This window comes from Rhinolophus ferrumequinum, chromosome 19 (assembly GCF_004115265.2).
Source record: "Rhinolophus ferrumequinum isolate MPI-CBG mRhiFer1 chromosome 19, mRhiFer1_v1.p, whole genome shotgun sequence".
Lineage (NCBI taxonomy): Eukaryota > Metazoa > Chordata > Mammalia > Chiroptera > Rhinolophidae > Rhinolophus > Rhinolophus ferrumequinum.
The window spans coordinates 4,401,570-4,418,862 of record NC_046302.1 but is presented as its reverse complement, the minus strand read 5'-3'; the positions used below and the strand labels follow the sequence as shown (position 1 = coordinate 4,418,862).

The 17,293-nt window shown below is 42.6% G+C and overlaps 1 protein-coding gene across 8 annotated transcripts in view; it reads left to right on the top strand.

The window, feature by feature from the left end:
* LDLRAD4 (low density lipoprotein receptor class A domain containing 4) overlaps positions 1-17,293 on the top strand; it is a 572,354-nt gene that overhangs the window by 531,273 nt on the left and 23,788 nt on the right. For all 8 annotated transcript variants that reach the window (XM_033087363.1, XM_033087361.1, XM_033087356.1 and 5 more), the window contains one exon: positions 9,115-9,269. In XM_033087363.1, the coding sequence (XP_032943254.1) occupies positions 9,115-9,269 (155 nt within the window). The remainder of the gene's footprint in view (positions 1-9,114; positions 9,270-17,293) is intronic.

Below are 17,293 nucleotides of genomic sequence, written 5' to 3'. Positions count from 1 at the left end.
ACCCGGTTCCAGCCAGCCTGTGCCCTTGCCCTACCCCAGGCAAGTTCTAAATTACGAATACCCATGAACCCCTAGAGTCACCATGTGTCCTGTGTGCCATAGACGCACTTACTGGGGCCGTACTCATGCATGAAAACTCAGGACAACAGCCTTGGAGCAACTCCAACATCTCAAATCCTGACATCTGGAATGTCCTCAAGAAATCCAGGGACTGTTACTGTTTGTGCTAGAGCACCTGCTGTTAGTTGGTCTAGACCACCAGTTCTCCAAGTATGGCCAAGGATCCCTGGGGTCCCCAAGACCCTCAAAGGTAGTCATTGAGACCAGCTCTTCTTCATATACCTCAACCAAAGCAACATGTGACAACAGATCGAAGGTAAAGCAGAGAGGAGAATCCAGCTGTCTTCTGTTAAGACAGATAGTAAAGGGATGTGCAGAAGTATAAAGAAAAACCACTCTTATCACTAAATTTTTTTATTTTCAAAAATACAATTACTTTTATTAAATGTTATATGTATTAACATGTAATGAGTTTATTTTTAATGAATATTTAAAATTTTCAGTTTTAATTTCAAGTATGGTAAATATTGATAGATATCATTGCACAAACAAAGCTCTTTGGGGGTAATATCAGTAGCTTTTAAAAGTGTAGAGGGGTCCTGAGACCAAAGCACTTGAGAGCTGCTAGTCTAAGCAGACCCAGAGGGTGGAGCCAAGGAAGGAAGTACAGCAAGTTTGGACATGTTGAGGGCTGGGGTGGGCCTTCTAAGTGCCAGCACCTCGGCAGGGGCAGGGCAGGGCACAGGAGGTGTGGCATCTGGTGAGTGCAGCCTATGAGCAAGTAGCCCCCTTTAAAAGAAAGATGGTGGGGATTCTATACACTGTTTCCCATAACTGGGATTTTTCTTACCCTTGCTTGCAGTGAATTTTTTTAATATGATACTAGATCAGAAGATTCATGCCTTTCAAACAATATAAAATGTTCTATCTGCTGTCTCAGACCAAAACAAATCAAATCCAGAGTGAATAAAGATCTAAACATAAAAATACAACTACAAAAATATTAGAAGAAAAATATTTTTAGACTATTGGAGAAGACCTTTCTAATCAAACAGGAAACTTAGAAGCCATAAAGGAAAAAGATAGTCTTTAATGACATAAAAAATTGTATTTTTTATAGAGAAACTCAAGCAAAGTTTAAAGAAGTGAAGACTAAAAGAAAATATTTGCAACACATGTAGCAGACAAAGATTTATAACCATGATATGTCAAGACTGCTTGCAAATAAATGAGAAAGAAATGAGAAAACTACAAATAAACTGATATAATTATGAAAAAGAAAAATACAAATTACCAATAACCCTAGGAAAAAATCTGAACTTACTAGTAGTTGGGGAAATACAGATTGAAACAAGATATATATTTTTGCCCATGAAATTAGTACACCTGGGAAGGGTGAGTGTCCAGTGTTAATGAAGGTGTGGGGGAGCATGCCCTCTCCCTGACAAGAGCGTTTTCATAAGGCAGGGTCTTAGTAGCCATCAGCATTTAAAAGGATTTGTCCTTGACCTAGAAATTTCAATTTTAGGAATATTTCCTATATGGATAGTTACAAATGTGGGTCAACACACACATTGACACTCACACACAGACGTAAACACACACAATATTTGGTCATAATGGAAAAAAGGAAATATCGCCTAAACAACCATCACTTGGTGAATGTCAGTTCTGGCATATCTGGAATAGATAGCCACCGTAAAGAGTGAGGTTAGTGTGTATATATATATATATTATATATATTACATATATATAATTTATACCGTATTTACCCGAAAATAAGACCTAGTCATACCATCAGCTCTAATGCATCTTTTGGAGCAAAAATTAATATAAGACCCGGTATTATATTATATTATATTATATTATACCCGGTCTTATATATTATGTTATATAAGACCGGGTCTTATATTAATTTTTGCTCCAAAAGATGCATTAGAGCTGATGGTCCAGTTAGGTCGTATTTTCTGAGAAACATGGTATATATATGTATATATGTATTATATGTATATATATATATGTATATATATGTATTCTTGTTTAAAGATGTCTTGATATATTAAGTGAAAAAAAAACAGAACGGTATATTTGTACAGTGATTCCATTCATTAAAAAAAAGAAAGCCCTTATTTAATAGGCAAATGCACAAATACACACAATGGGTGAACTGTGCTCCCCACCCTAGGATGGCAGGGGTTGGATGGGGGTTCAGAGAATGCTGCAGGCCCATAAAGGGGAACTTTTATTATTTTTTTTTATTTTATTTTTTTCATATTTATATTTCAAAATATATACACATATTCTGAAGTAATTTATTGACAAAACTTTTAACAAAAAGTTAACAAAACTTTTCCCTCACTATGGAACTTAATAATTTTTAGTGAGGATGATATGCTTGAATATACTTCATTATTTGAAAATGTATTGGTATAATTCTTGTGATGCTGTGATTCTATTATAATTCAGGTTATAGGTTCAGTTCCTTCCCTCCCTCTCTTTTTTTACTTTCTTCGATACTTGGCTTTATTGCTCATTAAAACTGAAAAAGTTCCCTCACAAAGATGCATAGAACCAGATGGAAGAAGTGCCCCTTTAGATGTTCGTTTCCACTCTACTCCACTGATTACACAATGATTTTTGTTTAAATTCTGTTGCTGAATTTCATTTTCTCTGATGTCAGTTGCTCTCCCTAATCACATTTTTGTGTGATTAGTAAATAGGTTCAAAAAACACTAAAACTCTGTTCAGAAAAATTTACAATAGCTTTTTTTTTTTGTAGCTATTGCCATTTTATTATTCATATTTTTAATTGTTTTTTTTTGTTTTGTTTTTGTTTTTGTTTTTTGTCTTCAAGAAGTTTTTCTAAGATTCCTTGTAACGCTGGTTTGGTGGTGATGAACGCCTTTAGCTTTTTCTTTTTTTTTTTTTTTAAATTTATTTTTAATTTATTGGGGTGACAATTGTTAGTAAAATTACATAGATTTCAGGTGTGCAATTCTGTATCACATCATCCATAAATCACATTGTGTGTTCACCACCCAGAGTCAGCTCCCCTTCCATTACCATACATTTGATCCCTCTCACCCTCATCCCCCACCCCCCAACCCCTTTACCTTCTGGTAACCACCAAATTACGTTCCCCAGATTAATATTCAAGCCCGTGGCCATCCTATGGTCACCGATTGCCCTCCAATCCCCTCACCCTCCCCCCCACCCCCCACCCCTCCCGCCCATCTAGCAACCCTCAGTTTTTCCTCATTGTCTCCCAAACTGTTTCTAATTAGTTCATTCACTTATTCTTTTCTTTAGATTCCGCAAATAAGTGAGATCATATGGTACTTATCTTTCTCTGTCTGACTTATTTCACTTAACATAATGTTCTCTAGATCCATCCATGTTGTTGCAAATGGTAAGATTTTTTCTTCTTTATGGCTGCGTAATACTCCATTGTATAAATGTACCACAGTTTCTTAATCCAGTCATCTACCGATGGGCATTTTGGTTGTTTCCATGTCTTAGCTATTGTGTATAGTGCTGCAATAAACATAGGAGTGCATAAAGATTTTTGAATTGAAGTTCTGGATTTCTCCGGATAGATACCTAGGAGTGGAATTACTGGATCATAAGGTAGTTCCATTTTCAGATTTTTGAGATACCTCAATATTGTTTTCCATAGCGGCTGCACCAATCTGCAATCCCACCAACAGTACACAAGCGTTCCCTTTTCTCCACATCCGCGCCAGCACTTGCTGTTTGTTGATTTATTGATGATAGCCATTTTGACTGGGGTGAGGTGGTATCTCATTGTGGTTTTTATTTGCATTTCTCTGATGGTTAGTGAGGTTGAGCATTTCTTCATATGTCTGTTTGCCATCTGTATGTCCTTTTTAGAAAAATGTCTCTTCATGTCCTCTGCCCATTTTTTAATTGGATCGTTTGTTTTTTTTTTTTTTTTTTGAGTGAGTTTTCCATAGATTTGTGATATTAATCCCTTATCAGATATATCATTGGCAAATATCTTTTCCCATTCAGTAGGATCCCTTCTTGTTTTATTGATGGTTTCCTTTGCTGTGAAAAAACTTTTTAGTTTGATATAATCCCATATGTTTATTTTTTCTCTTAGTTCCCTCGAGCGAGGGTATATATCAGTAAAAATCTTACTCCGGGTAATGTCTGAGAAGTTTCTTCCTATATTTTCTTCTAGGTATTTTATGGTTTCAGATCTTACATTTAAGTCTTTAAGCCATTTTGAATTTATTTTTGTATATGGTGTAAGGAGGTGGTCCAACTTCATTTTTTTGCATGTGTCTGTCCAGGTTTCCCAGCACCATTTATTGAATAGACTGTCATTACTCCATCGTACATTCTTGCTTCCATTGTCATAGATTAAATGGCCATATAGGCGTGGATTTATTTCTGGACTCTCTATTCTGTTCCATTGATCTATGTGTCTTTTTATGCCAGTACCATGCTGTTTTGATTACTGTAGCCTTGTAGTATAATTTGAAGTCAGGTATTGTTATACCTCCCACTTTGTTCTTATTTCTCAAGATTGCCTTTGCTATTCGGGGCCTTTTATGGTCCCATATAAATTTTAGGATTATATGTTCTATTTCTGTGAAAAACGACGTTGGCAGTTTAATAGGAATTGCATTGAATATGTATATTGCCTTAGGCAGTATGGACATTTTAACTATATTAATTCTTCCTATCCATGAACATGATATGTGTTTCCATCTATTTATATCTTCCTTCATTCCTTTCTTCAGTGTCTTATAATTTTCTGAGTATAGATCTTTTACTTCTTTGGTTAAATTTATTCCCAGGTATTTTATAGTCTTTGGAGCGATTGTAAATGGGATTGTTTTTTTAATTTCTCCTTCTGATGTTTTATTATTGGTATATACAAATGCAACTGATTTCTGAATATTAATTTTGTATCCTGCTACTTTACTAAATTCATCTATCAGCTCTAATAGCTTCTTGGTGGAGTCTTTAGGGTTCTCTATATATAGTATCATATCGTCTGCATACAATGATAACTTTACTTCCTCCTTACCAATCTGGATGCCTTTTATTTCTTTTTCTTGTCTGATTGCTGTGGCAAGAACTTCCAGAACTATGTTGAATAGAAGCGGAGATAGCGGGCAACCTTGCCTTGTTCCTGATCTTAGGGGGAATGGTTTTAGCTTTTCCCCATTGAGTATGATGTTAGCTGTGGGTTTGTCATATATGGCCTTTATTATGTTGAGATAAGATCCCTCTATTCCCACTTTCTTAAGGGTTTTTATCATAAATGGCTGTTGGATTTTATCAAATGCTTTTTCTGCATCTATTGATATGATCATGTGATTTTTATTTTTCATTTTGTTAATGTGGTGTATCACATTAATAGATTTGCGGATGTTGAACCACCCCTGCATACCAGGGATGAATCCCACTTGGTCATGGTGAATGATCTTTTTAATGTATTTTTGAATTCTGTTCGCTAATATTTTGTTGAGGATTTTTGCATCTATGTTCATTAAAGATATCGGCCTGTAGTTTTCTTTTTTTGTGGTGTCTTTGTCTGATTTTGGGATCAGGGTGATAGTGGCTTTGTAAAAAGTGTTTGGGAGTCTTCCCTCCTTCTGGATTTTTTGGAAGAGCTTGAGGAGAATTGGTGATAATTCTTTTTTGAACGCTTTGTAAAATTCACCTGTAAAGCCATCTGGTCCAAGGCTTTTGTTTGTTGGGAGACTGTTGATTACTGATTCAATTTCCGTGGTGGTAATCAGTCTATTCAGGCTTTCTGTTTCTTCTTGAGTTAGCCTTGGAAGGTTGTACGCCTCTAGAAAATTGTCCATTTCTTCCAAATTGTCAAATTTGTTGGCATATAGTTGCTCATAGTAACTTCTTAAAACTCTTTGTATTTCTGCAGTGTCTGTTGTCACTTCTCCTCTTTCATTTCTGATTTTATTAATTTGGGTCCTCTGTCTCTTTTTTTAATGAGTCTGGCTAAAGGTTTGTCGATTTTGTTTATCTTCTCTAAGAACCAACTCTTGGATTCATTGATCTTTTGTATTGTTTTTCTGGTTTCTATTTCATTTATTTCTGCTCTGATCTTTATTATCTCCTTCCTTGTGTTCCCTTTGGGCTTATTTTGCTGTTCTTTTTCCAAATCCCTTAAATGTGAAGATAAACTGTTGATTAGTGATGTTTCTTGTTTCTTTAGGTAGGCCTGCAAAGCTATGAATTTCCCTCTTAGGACTGCTTTCGCGGCATCCCATAGATTTTGGGTCGTCGTGTTTTCATTTTCGTTTATCTCGAGATATCTTTTGATTTCTTCCTTGATCTCCTGCTTGACCCATTCATTATTTAGTAATAAGTTATTCAGCCTCCATGAATTGGTGTGCCTTCCAGTTTTTTTCCTGTAGTTCATTTCTAATTTCATAGCATTGTGATCAGAGAAGACAATTGGTATGATTTCAATTTTCTTAAATTTATCAAGACTGGAACTTTTATATTATACACTATTTTCTTCTATACTGTTTAAATTTTAAAGGTCTTCATTTTTATAATAAAAATCCTTTTCAAATGGAACACAAATATACCCAAATATGTCCATAGAATTATGGAAACATACTTGGATTACTTTGCTATAAACGGTTATCTGCATGGCTTTCCATATTCAGGAAAAGATGACCTAGAAAAACATTCTCCAAGTAAAGAATTAACTCATGAAGACTTTGTGGAGGAACCCTCACTGTAATCATCACTTTTCTCTCTTTTCATAGCCATAAAGCAAGGAAATTTTCTTGAGAAACGAAAACATTTGTCAATTCCAGGGTGTGATTTACTTGAAAGCCAGTTTACGCATATGAACACTCTACTGTTCATCCACAAAATAAAAATAAAGGTTGGTAAAACAAGGCATAATTTTGTGTTCAGTCTTCATGCTTCACTGGCTACCTTTGACCCAAGCAGAATTAACTCCCTGCTTGGGTATGCAGAAATTTGGTGGCTCCCTGGGGGCTTCCTCCCCACAGTAAGTAGGTGCTTAAGCCCGTAGGGCTGAACTGGGTACACAGCCCCTCTGGAGGCCTTGCCAATCAGCCATTAGACCTCAGGGGTGCCCAGAGCAAAGATGCTATGAGGAGAGGGGTAGAGATCCCGGCACCTGGGTCTTGCTGATCACCAGCTTCTAGAGCTGCTTGGAGCATTGCCTCCTCATTCTCCTCGGTCAGCCATGCCCACTGGGATCTGCCCTTTTACTGCCAGCTGGGTGCACTCAGCAAAGCTACCTGGCTTCAACTGCTCACCACATGGGGCTCAGCATTTCAGTTTCCTCACAACCAGCTCCGCTTTCCAACGTGTACCTCTAGGTAGCCCCCCTGTAGGCCCAGTGTCAAGTGCAGTCTAGCCCAGTCCAGAAGGCATTATGTAAATCTTTGTCCCTTGGGTATGTGGGGGCCGAGGGCAGGAGTGGAAGACAGTGACACAGGACAGGATATGGTAGAGTTCAGGAAGACCCTCCATCTACCCTCATCCCATCCCCTGCTTCTCTGTTCCCAGGGTGTGGATGGTGGAGGCACACAGCTGCAGATATTGGGGGGAACGGTGCTACCCAGTCCCCTTTTACATCATCCCAAGTGTGAGCCCATGTGTGTCCACACATGCATATTTGTGTGCGTGTGTGCATGCACGCATTTATGTGTGTGTCTGTGCACATTTATATGTGTGTGCGAGTGTTCATGCATGTATGTGTTGCAAGTTCAAGGCACTAGCGCAATTGACAGAGCTCTCCCGTCTTTCTCTTGCCCTTCATTATACCCCATACTTCCCCACCTCACACCAAAGATGTGCATTGTCTTCCTGAGCCTGTGCATTTTCCTGAGCCTCTCATTCTTTAAATTAACGCCCTACACAGACAGTCACTTCCTTTTTAGTGTGTGGGGAGACTCAGAGGAAATCAGGTAGGCAACACTAGGCAGAGCCATGAGCTAGAAGCCAGGAAACAGAAAGTCTGGGTTCCAGGGCTAACCTTGAGGACTGAGCCTCTGCTTCCTATCTGCAAAACTGAAGTGCTTCAGTCACCTCCTTCTCTAATTGCCAACTCAATGTGCTGTTATTCTAGAAGTAGCTCCATGGCACTGTACTCGTGTGTGAAGCATGTGTTAGTGGAATTTAGAAAATCTTTTGTAATGATGGTGTCAGAAAACCAGTGGTGACCCGACTGCTCATGAAATATGGTGCCCACAGGGTTGAAGACAGGGGAGATGTGTTTTCTAAATTACTTCCAAGGGCAGAGCCTTTAAGGAAAGGAGGTTGAACTTTATATCAACATGTATTTTCCCTTTGGTGTACGATGCCGATCCTGTATGGATGTGTTTTGGAAAACTTGACTCAACTATAAAGATGAGTTTAACTTTTCCAGAGGGATTACACTGGGAGAAACAGCTTCGGTTTTGAGAGATTTTCTTAATTCTCCTTGGGATGGCGTGGAAGGAGGATATCATCTGGCAGGAATGGAGTATAGGGGATGGAAAGCTTTTCATACCCCAAGAGATGGCCCTCAAGGACCTGCCTGCCCAATGGGAAGGGGTAGGCCATGCGGCACACAGCCTGTGGCATGCACACTGGTCTGGCCTTTGAGTTTCATGGGCTCGTCAATTACAGCACAGCAGCTCTAGAGGTTTTGCAGGGCCAATGGAATACATTTTCCTAAGGCCCTTCTCATTATAAAATTGCAAAGTCAAGGTGTGTCTGAGCACCAAGGTTAGACCAAACACCAGAAATCTGTTGAAAAGAGAGCTCCCAAAATGGGCCTCTCTTCATTTAAATGTTATTAGAATGTCAAAGTCTGGCCGTGGCCTTGGGCAGCAGGCCTGCGGAAAAATAGGTTCTCTTTCACAAGGTCCTTGTGAGGACCAGATTCGTGCATGAGGCCTTCAACGTGTGGTGTTGTCATGATCAGAGTGGGGGTGTCATGATCAAGAAAATGGGGTCTGGAGAACTGAGTGGGTGATGGTGCAAAGAGGCATGTGGTTAACACAGTTTCCACTTTCAATGCAGCGGAGTTGGAATTTGCCCAGATCCTCATCATCATTGTGGTGGTTACGGTGATGGTCGTGGTCATCGTCTGCCTGCTGAATCACTACAAAGTGTCCACGCGGTCTTTCATCAACCGCCCAAGTCATAGCAGGAGGCAAGAGGACAGGCTACAGGCGGTAAGTGTGAACCTGGGCCCTTCCTGCTGCCCAGGCCTCTGTCCCGGGCTCCAAAAGTGTGACTGGGTGTCCGTGAGGGCCATGAGACAGAACAGGCTCTCGTGTCAGTCCACTGCGGTTCAGAGGTATTGAAAACTCTCTAATGAAGGTTAATATACTTATGGAAAAGCACATGCATAGTGAGTGTTCAGCTCAGTGAATTCTCACAAACTGAACACACCTGTGTAACCAGCACCCAATCAGGAAAAAGACGTGACCAGCCCCCAGAAACACACTCAGGCCCCACTTCCAAGTATGCCCCACACGAGGTCACCATTGCCGGGATGGCTATCAGCACAGACTAGTTTCACCTGCTTTTGAACTTTGTAACAATAGAATCAGTTGTTGCTCTTTGGTGCTCTTTGGTGTCTGCCTTCTTTCACTCACGTTACACTTGTGAGGTCTATCCTTGCTCTTATGTAGAGACCTATTCTTAAATGTGGTCTGGGAGGTGTTCCAGTGATCAACAACACACTGTGCTCACTACCTGCATTTGTAAGAAGCCGAGGGGGTTCCACAGTCCAAAGGCGTGGTCGAGCTAGGGGAGTGGGGGTGGGACAGCATCAGGGCAGGTGGGGCTGTGTAGGGGGCTCACAGAACAACCCGTAGTGAGGCTCTTCAGGTTTTTTAAGGTTTCCAGCTACTTCTTGCTCTGAATCACACTCCTCCTCTAGAAAATAAAACACTGATATTCAGCTAACCTGCTCCATGATCTGTACCTGGGAGACCAAGGGCCACTGGAACTTTCTGCTCTGAGCTGGTTTTACAATCTTTGATTCTGGAGGCTTTCAGTGAAAGACTTGGGAAGCATGAGTTTAGGTACTTATAAATTCTTGGCTTTGGTGGTGGGCAAAGGGGCAGGATCCCATCCCCCACCCCACGACACTCAGCCCCTAAAAGTGTCAGGACCAGGGCTGTCTGGTAACTGGCTTAGGGAGACCATCATGAGTATGGGGGTGCAGCTGTCTTAGAGGGTATGGTGCAGCTGAGTCCAGAGCACTGTGACCTCTCAGGAGGTCAGAGTTATGCTTCATTGGGGCTGCAGTGAGCCATAAGCTCTGCTGTCCCAGTGGGTGGAACTGAGGTTTACTGAATGTTCTGTGTCCATGGCATGCAGAGGGAGAGGGAAGGGATGAATTTATTGTGTGCCACCCTTTAAACCCACAGAGATTAGACAGGATACCATGTGGCCACCAGGATCAATCCTGAGAAAGAACCCCTTCTCCCTCTTGCTTTCTCTCATCCTCTACTCTCCCCTTCCTTTGTCTCCTCAGATCTCCAGTTGGGTCCACAAGCCCCCTCCAGCCCTGTTAATATGGCTTTCATTATACGATGATAGTTTCCTTGTGGGCCCTCTGTTATCCTAGCAGTCTAGTACCTGCAGGGTCCTGACTCACTGAACACTGGTATCCTGATGCCTATAGATTCCCTATTGTTGTATAAGGACAGCTCTGTTACCTGAAGGACAGAACTAATTCTGCTGAACACAAAATACTCATAATTCTCCTGAGTTTTAAAGAGAGAGGACAGAGAGAAATCTTGTCACAGCAGTGTCAGAACTATAAAAGGATCGGCCATCATTGCTTTGCCTAAGCCTTAAAGCAAGGATTACAAATGCCGATCACCCAGCCTTCAGGAGAAGGAGGTAAAGCTACCTGACTTGTTGTCATCATCAATAGGCAGCTCTCAAGTTTCCAGGGAATACCTGCCATGAATTTGTCCAAGTTCCCTATCTTACACTTTCTGCTCCAAGCCCCAAAGTTCGCTTGGAGTCACTGCACCGGGACAATTCAGACTGCTTACCCAGTGCCTGGGCTCCACCCATCCCTATTCTCCTCTCAGATTTGCTTCAGGGATCATCTTTCTTCCACCTAACTCGCCTTGCCTTGCATGGGTGAGGTGGCTCCTTCGGCCATACCTCAATGTAGACCTGGCCATGCTTGCTTTCACTGTCCCCATCCATTGTTGCCTTAGCACCTACTCACTGTTCTCCGACCCCAGACTGGGTACTCCCCGTCCAGTCAGGTGATGGGACGAGTATATATACAGTCACACCCTTACCAGCAAAGAGGGGTGCCAGGAAGACAATTTTGCAAAGGCAGAAAAACAAAACTTTAAGTGCATTTTTACTTGGACTATGTCTTCTATTTCATTTGGAAGTGGGTCTCTAGAAAGCCCTTCTTCAGGGGCAGCAGTTTGCTTGTGTCCACCCTCCTCCAGGGACTGCTGGGCAGCAAGGTCTCCCTTTCTTGAAATCAAGAAAGTAATGAAGTGACTCTCAGAGGTTCCTTCAGGGCTACACACTGCACGGCCAAGTGAAAACAATCAATAGCTAGTGATTGTGTCCACGGACATCTTTATCACTGTCGGTGCCTAATTTTGTTAATAAACATTTGAAAAGTTTGCCCCTGAGAGTTCAATCCTAGTTCTGAGCTGGGGGTTGTAGAGATGCAGGCTGCACACAACATAGGGTTTAATTCCTTTGCTACTATTACGCTCTTTTTTCTTTTCTTTGAGAGACCTAGTACAGGTACCGTTGCTTCTCAAGGCTTGGATTTTCCTTCTCAATAAATAGGAATGTGGATATTGCACAGCTTAGCAATGGGCTCTATTCGACATTTCACAAACCCAAGATGTATTTTTACACAGTGATGGAGACAATTCAGGCCCAGAATATATAACTCCATTTCATGACTAGGACCATTCGCCTAGTTCATAATACAAAAAGGAAAGAGAGAGGGTGAGGAGGAAACCTGACTTCTCTCCTGCATACAGATACAAATCTAGATTATACTGTGGGTGCAGCCATACCTTCACATGTAGTTCTCCTCCTACCCAGGAATGTGCTTCCCCACCAGGCTTCTTGGCTCCCTGTGGGGACAGAACCCCAGAGAGCAGTTTCCAGGCTCTCGGCCTCAAGTGGAAAGGTGCTGGCTCGGGTAGTAGATGGCCGTCGGCTGTGGTTAGTTGGCCGTCAGCTGTGGCCAGTTAGCCGACTGGCCACTGATATAACTGCTATGGCTACGTTGGTTGATGAGCCGAGTCGAGTGGAGTCGGTTAGCAGACAGAAAAGTGGACAGCAGGTTGCACGTCATGTGAATCCAGCCTCCAGTGAGACTATAGTGGTATGACTCCCCTACCTATGGCTCCGTGGGTGTTCCGTTTTGGTCTCACCATATCCTGCGTTCTTATGTGGGGAGCGGGAGCTGAGACCCCGCAGGCCGCCCCGCACGACACTCCCAGTTACCAATTCTCCTTCCTAGAACTTCTTTTAAGAAATGTCAGTTCTCTTAATACATACTGGGAGAGCAACCTGACTCATTTACACCCTTGGATCCCAATCAGGGGTGATTTTGCCCCCTAGGGGCCATTTGAGAATGTCAGATGTTTTTTGGTGTCTCAACTTGAGGAGAGGGTGCTACAGGGATGCTCTAAACATCCTGCAATGCACAGGGCAGCCCCCATAACAAAGAATCATCTGCCCCCAAATGTTAGTGGTGCCAAAGTGGGGAGTCCCTGACCTCACCAGGTGCTGAACACCGCCCTTCCCAGAGGCATTTCGCTATTAGAAGAGGATGCCTGTTAATGTAACTGGATCTCTCATGGCTGGCTCTGAGTCTTCCGCAGAGTAAAGAGAACACTTCCCAGCAGCTCAGCAGAAAGTGTTGTGGGTCCACTGGGAACTTAGGCAATCAGAGGGTCTTAGTCTGGGATTCTGCCTTGGAAACCAGTTTCCCCCGAGATTTCTGCCTTCTTTGTTCATTCAGTCATTCACTGGACATGAACCAGGCACAGAGCAAGATAATGAAGAAACAATGCAGTGTGTCCTTGCCATGCTCTGCCTCCGACCTTCCCTACCCCCACCATCAGCAGCATCCGCTGTGCTAACGCTAATGGGCATTTTCTCTGTTTTGCTGGGGGAGGCCAATAGTCTTCAATGGCCATTTTTATGTGGGGGTGGGGCTATATACCAAGTGGATGTAAGCTGTAGGAGAGGTTTGGGATGGGGCATAAGGACTCAGCACGGGCAGTTTCAATTTGCCCTTCCAGGTGGCCCTTCCTCAGCATCCCAAGGTGACTGACTGCCTGTGCCAAGCAGCCTCCTCCTCTGAAGGGCTTAGAGGGAGCTGGGCAGGGCATGGCTGGACAGTCACGGCATGGTGGCACAGGCTCTGCTCTTACTGACAGACCACGTCAGTGATGGCCTGCTGGGCTGCCTGTGGCATTGTGCCAGTTTGTGCTCCTTGGGGAAAGGTGGATATGTATTTGTGGTTGCTACTGTCCATGTGGTTTCACGTCTGTTGTCAGAGTTCCTGCATGCTCCTGAAGTGCCTTTCACTTTGCCGATATCTAAATCCTGCCTCCCTGGGAGCCTGAGTGATAGGGGCTACAGCATCCAACTAGTTGGCAGGTTGTGGGTATGGGTACAGCCTCACAATGGGTGAGCCTGTGCATTGCTGGGGGCCACTCATTTCTGGGGGCCTTTTGGTCTGTTTGTGCTAGAACCATGTGAGGTCTCCATGAGGATGTCAGTAAAAGGTGTATTTATTTTAGACTGGTGCAAGAAGGGCTGGGCATCTAATTTATCAAGTTATGGTGACTTGGTTTAACACTGTTGGTTAAATTTATTTGTATATATTTCTGCTGGAAGACTTACTTGGCAGTCAAGATGGAAAAATAAAGGAAAATAGTTGGGTTTTGTTTTTGAGAAAGAGGCTTGCTGAACATGTAGAAGTTCTGATTCGGTTGAGTAAACTTCACTACCCTAGTTGAGCTGCCCCTCTACTCACTAATGAGATTTCTACTTAAACCAAAAAGGAAAACCAAAACTGAGATTAATAACATAGGATCTCAGTAGCTCTGAATATCCCTGGTTCTCAGAGAGAGTCTTCTGGAAAATGGTGGGTTGGATCAGTTGCGCCTTTGAGCCAAGCACCAGGCTCACCCTGATTCTGGAAGGTTTCTCTTATACAGTCAAAGGCACCTTCTTTAGTGAGGGCGGTGGCCTCACGCCCAACTTTATCCACCCCATCTTCCTCATATAGCACCATCTCCCTGGGTTTCCTCCCTTGTTGGCTCTAACAGTGCCTGTTGGAAGCACACACCTTCTGTGCCAGCTCCCCTCTGGCCAAGGGAGGAATAGAGAGAGTTTGCATCAGCTAAGGCCAATCAGCCTTCATCACCACAATGTCTCTAAGATACTGTTCCAGGGAGCCCAGCGGATGGGCCAGTACTGGCTCTGAATTTAGTGGAAGTAGCCATCTCTGAATGAAAATGAAAATTAAACACAGAAAAAGTAAATCATGACAAACAGTAATGAGTGGGTTTGTGATATAAACCCAGATGTGTTCTTTCTGAAGTAGCTTTGGCTTATTTTGTGTGATTTCAGAGATTTGAGACTGTCTAGATTTCTTTTCATTACCTTAGACCACCAAGTAATAGAAAAACAATAAAGGGGCATAAATATTCCAGACACAGCCCTGAGAGATGTTTGCACAATCACTGGAGCCTTTCTTGCCAGAGCTGGGGGAGGCCTGAGCGGCTTTTTCTGACAGCCTAGAGTCCAGCCCAGTGGGGCCAGCTGAGCCCACTGGATAGCCCGGGGCTCAGTGGATAGTGGGTGAGGCCAAGGTGGCCAACTATTTACTGAGGAACAGCAGAGAGACAGGAACAGTTTACTTAGTTTGCACCATTTGACATCATGGATATTCAGTCATTTTGACCTATAAAAACAGCAATTTTAATTTTAAAATTAACAAAAGGAGTCACGTCAGGCATTTCTTCATTACCAACTGCTGCAGGGATTAAATCAGTTGTGAAAATGTGGGTGCCTGGGCCTCCCTGTGGAGACAAAGCAGCATTAGGATGGCACTCAGCACAGCCAACGCTACACCAGCTCCATGGGGGGGTGCAGGGAAGAAGGCCATTTGTGTTGTCCCCCAGCTGTTGGGAAGGAGGATGAGGACTGCAAACGCCAGCTGTGCTGGTCCAGAAACATGGATTTGTGGTATGTGCCCTGGTATTGGGAAGTCTACACCCAGAGACCCTCCCTGCAAATGCTGTAGACTTGGCCTGGGGTATGGCCAGTGTGTGTGGTTTGCCACACAGGGTAGTTTGACAAAACTTAATTGAACTTGTAAAAATGAGATTTCACATAAAAATTGGAATTTAGATCTTCTCTTGAAAAGTCAGCATATCAGGCCACACTGGCCTCTATTCTTACCTGGCAACCCCAGGCTGGGGCTGCGAAGCAGCTGTCACTCGAAATGGACCAGTGCTCACCTTTTTGCTGTGGTCCCATCTCTCTATGTTGATTATTTTTTAGAGAGAAATATTCTTCTGTATTCAGGCCTCTACCACAAGGGTGAAGACAAAAGACAGACCAAGAGGGCCACTGTTTCCAGAAAAATGGGAGCAAACTTTCTCGTGGAAGTAAAGATCATTCCTACAAGATTAGTAGTTTAACTGAGTGTGTCTGGTCCAACAGAGTACAGCATTTCCTGTGCCAGGCCTCACATGCTCCTTCATGGCCCTTGCTGTCCAGTCATCTGCCCAGGGCAGAACCTTCCTTTCTGTGGCTAGAGTATGTGGCCTAGAGGGCAGAGTTGGCTGTGGGCTCCTCTCTGTTGGTCTTGGGAATGGAGGTAGCCTGAGGACAGGCAGTTCTGATCACTTCTGAGAAGCAGCTCAGGAATCCACCACAGCAGGCTCAGAGCTCACTATGCTTGAGAAACCCATAGGCTGTGTCCTGAGGTCCAGTGAACGACACAGGGAGTGGAGGAGTCAACACACACACACAGTTCATTCACACTGTGACTGAAGAGCTAGACCACTGTGCACCTACCTGCCTTTTCTCATTTCTACCTCCTTCAGTCTGCATTTAGAAAAGCATTTCTAAAATGATAGAAATGAACTATTTTCATTCAGTTAGGTACAAAAAAAAAAACTAAAGGGCTTGATAATGCAGTTATAATAGGCGTGTCTCTGACACTCCAGACTGAAGAGAAGAGAGCCACAGGCTTCATTTAGCATCAGGCTGAGATGAAAGATGGCAGGGGACAGTTTCCCTGTGGGTAAGGCAGACTCTTGCTGCACCATAATACCAGGGGTATTTGTTGTCCACTTTGTTCAATAACAATTCTCCATTATTTCATGAGCCATTAAAACTACATTTCCAAGTGTTGAGGGGACTGCAAGGGACAAGTCAGTGCCTACTGTAAACTCCAAGCATAGGTTTCCTACCATCAGTCATGCTGTTTCTCTCTGAATAAGCCAGGGTGTTCACACAGTCAAGCTGCCAGACTGGTCATTTAAAAGGTTGTATCTTTTTGTGTGGCTAATTGAAGCATTAGAAGATTGATCATTTTAACAGCTTCAAAATGAGAAGGTCCCCCTTCAAGAAAGAGAAACCGGAGGCCAAATTGCTGGCAAAAATTGGATAAGGAAGCTGGGCCATAGTTACACAGCAGATTCTCATCTGAATAAAGATAGATAGACCTTTTTAATAGCCAAGATTTGTCTTTAAAGCAACATGAGTAGCTCAAATATCCTTCTACTTATGTAATCGTTGCTCAGAACAGTTTTGAAATTACTTTCAGAGCTTGCAGGTAATTTTTTTGAAAAGTTTCAAGGGAAATTATTTTTCACATTCTCAGTAATGGCAGCTCTTCCTTTTTCTTATTTTTACTCTGAGAATGGATTTGATTTTTGGTCCCAGCCAAAATCCATTTAGAGTGAAATCTTGTAAATGATGTGGCTGATCAAGCTAAATGATACAAGTTGGTTGCAAAGCTAAATGTGACTCAATTAGTAAAAATGGTATTGTCCAAGTTACAAAGTGCTGTACAGAAAGGTCAGGAAGGACCCACAGCAAACTGACAGCTTCCTCTGGGAGGAGGTAGACAAAGGGAACCTGGTGTGTGTTGTTAAAATGTTTATAATAAGAATGTATTCATGTATTACTTTTACAAGTAAAAAACGTCCTC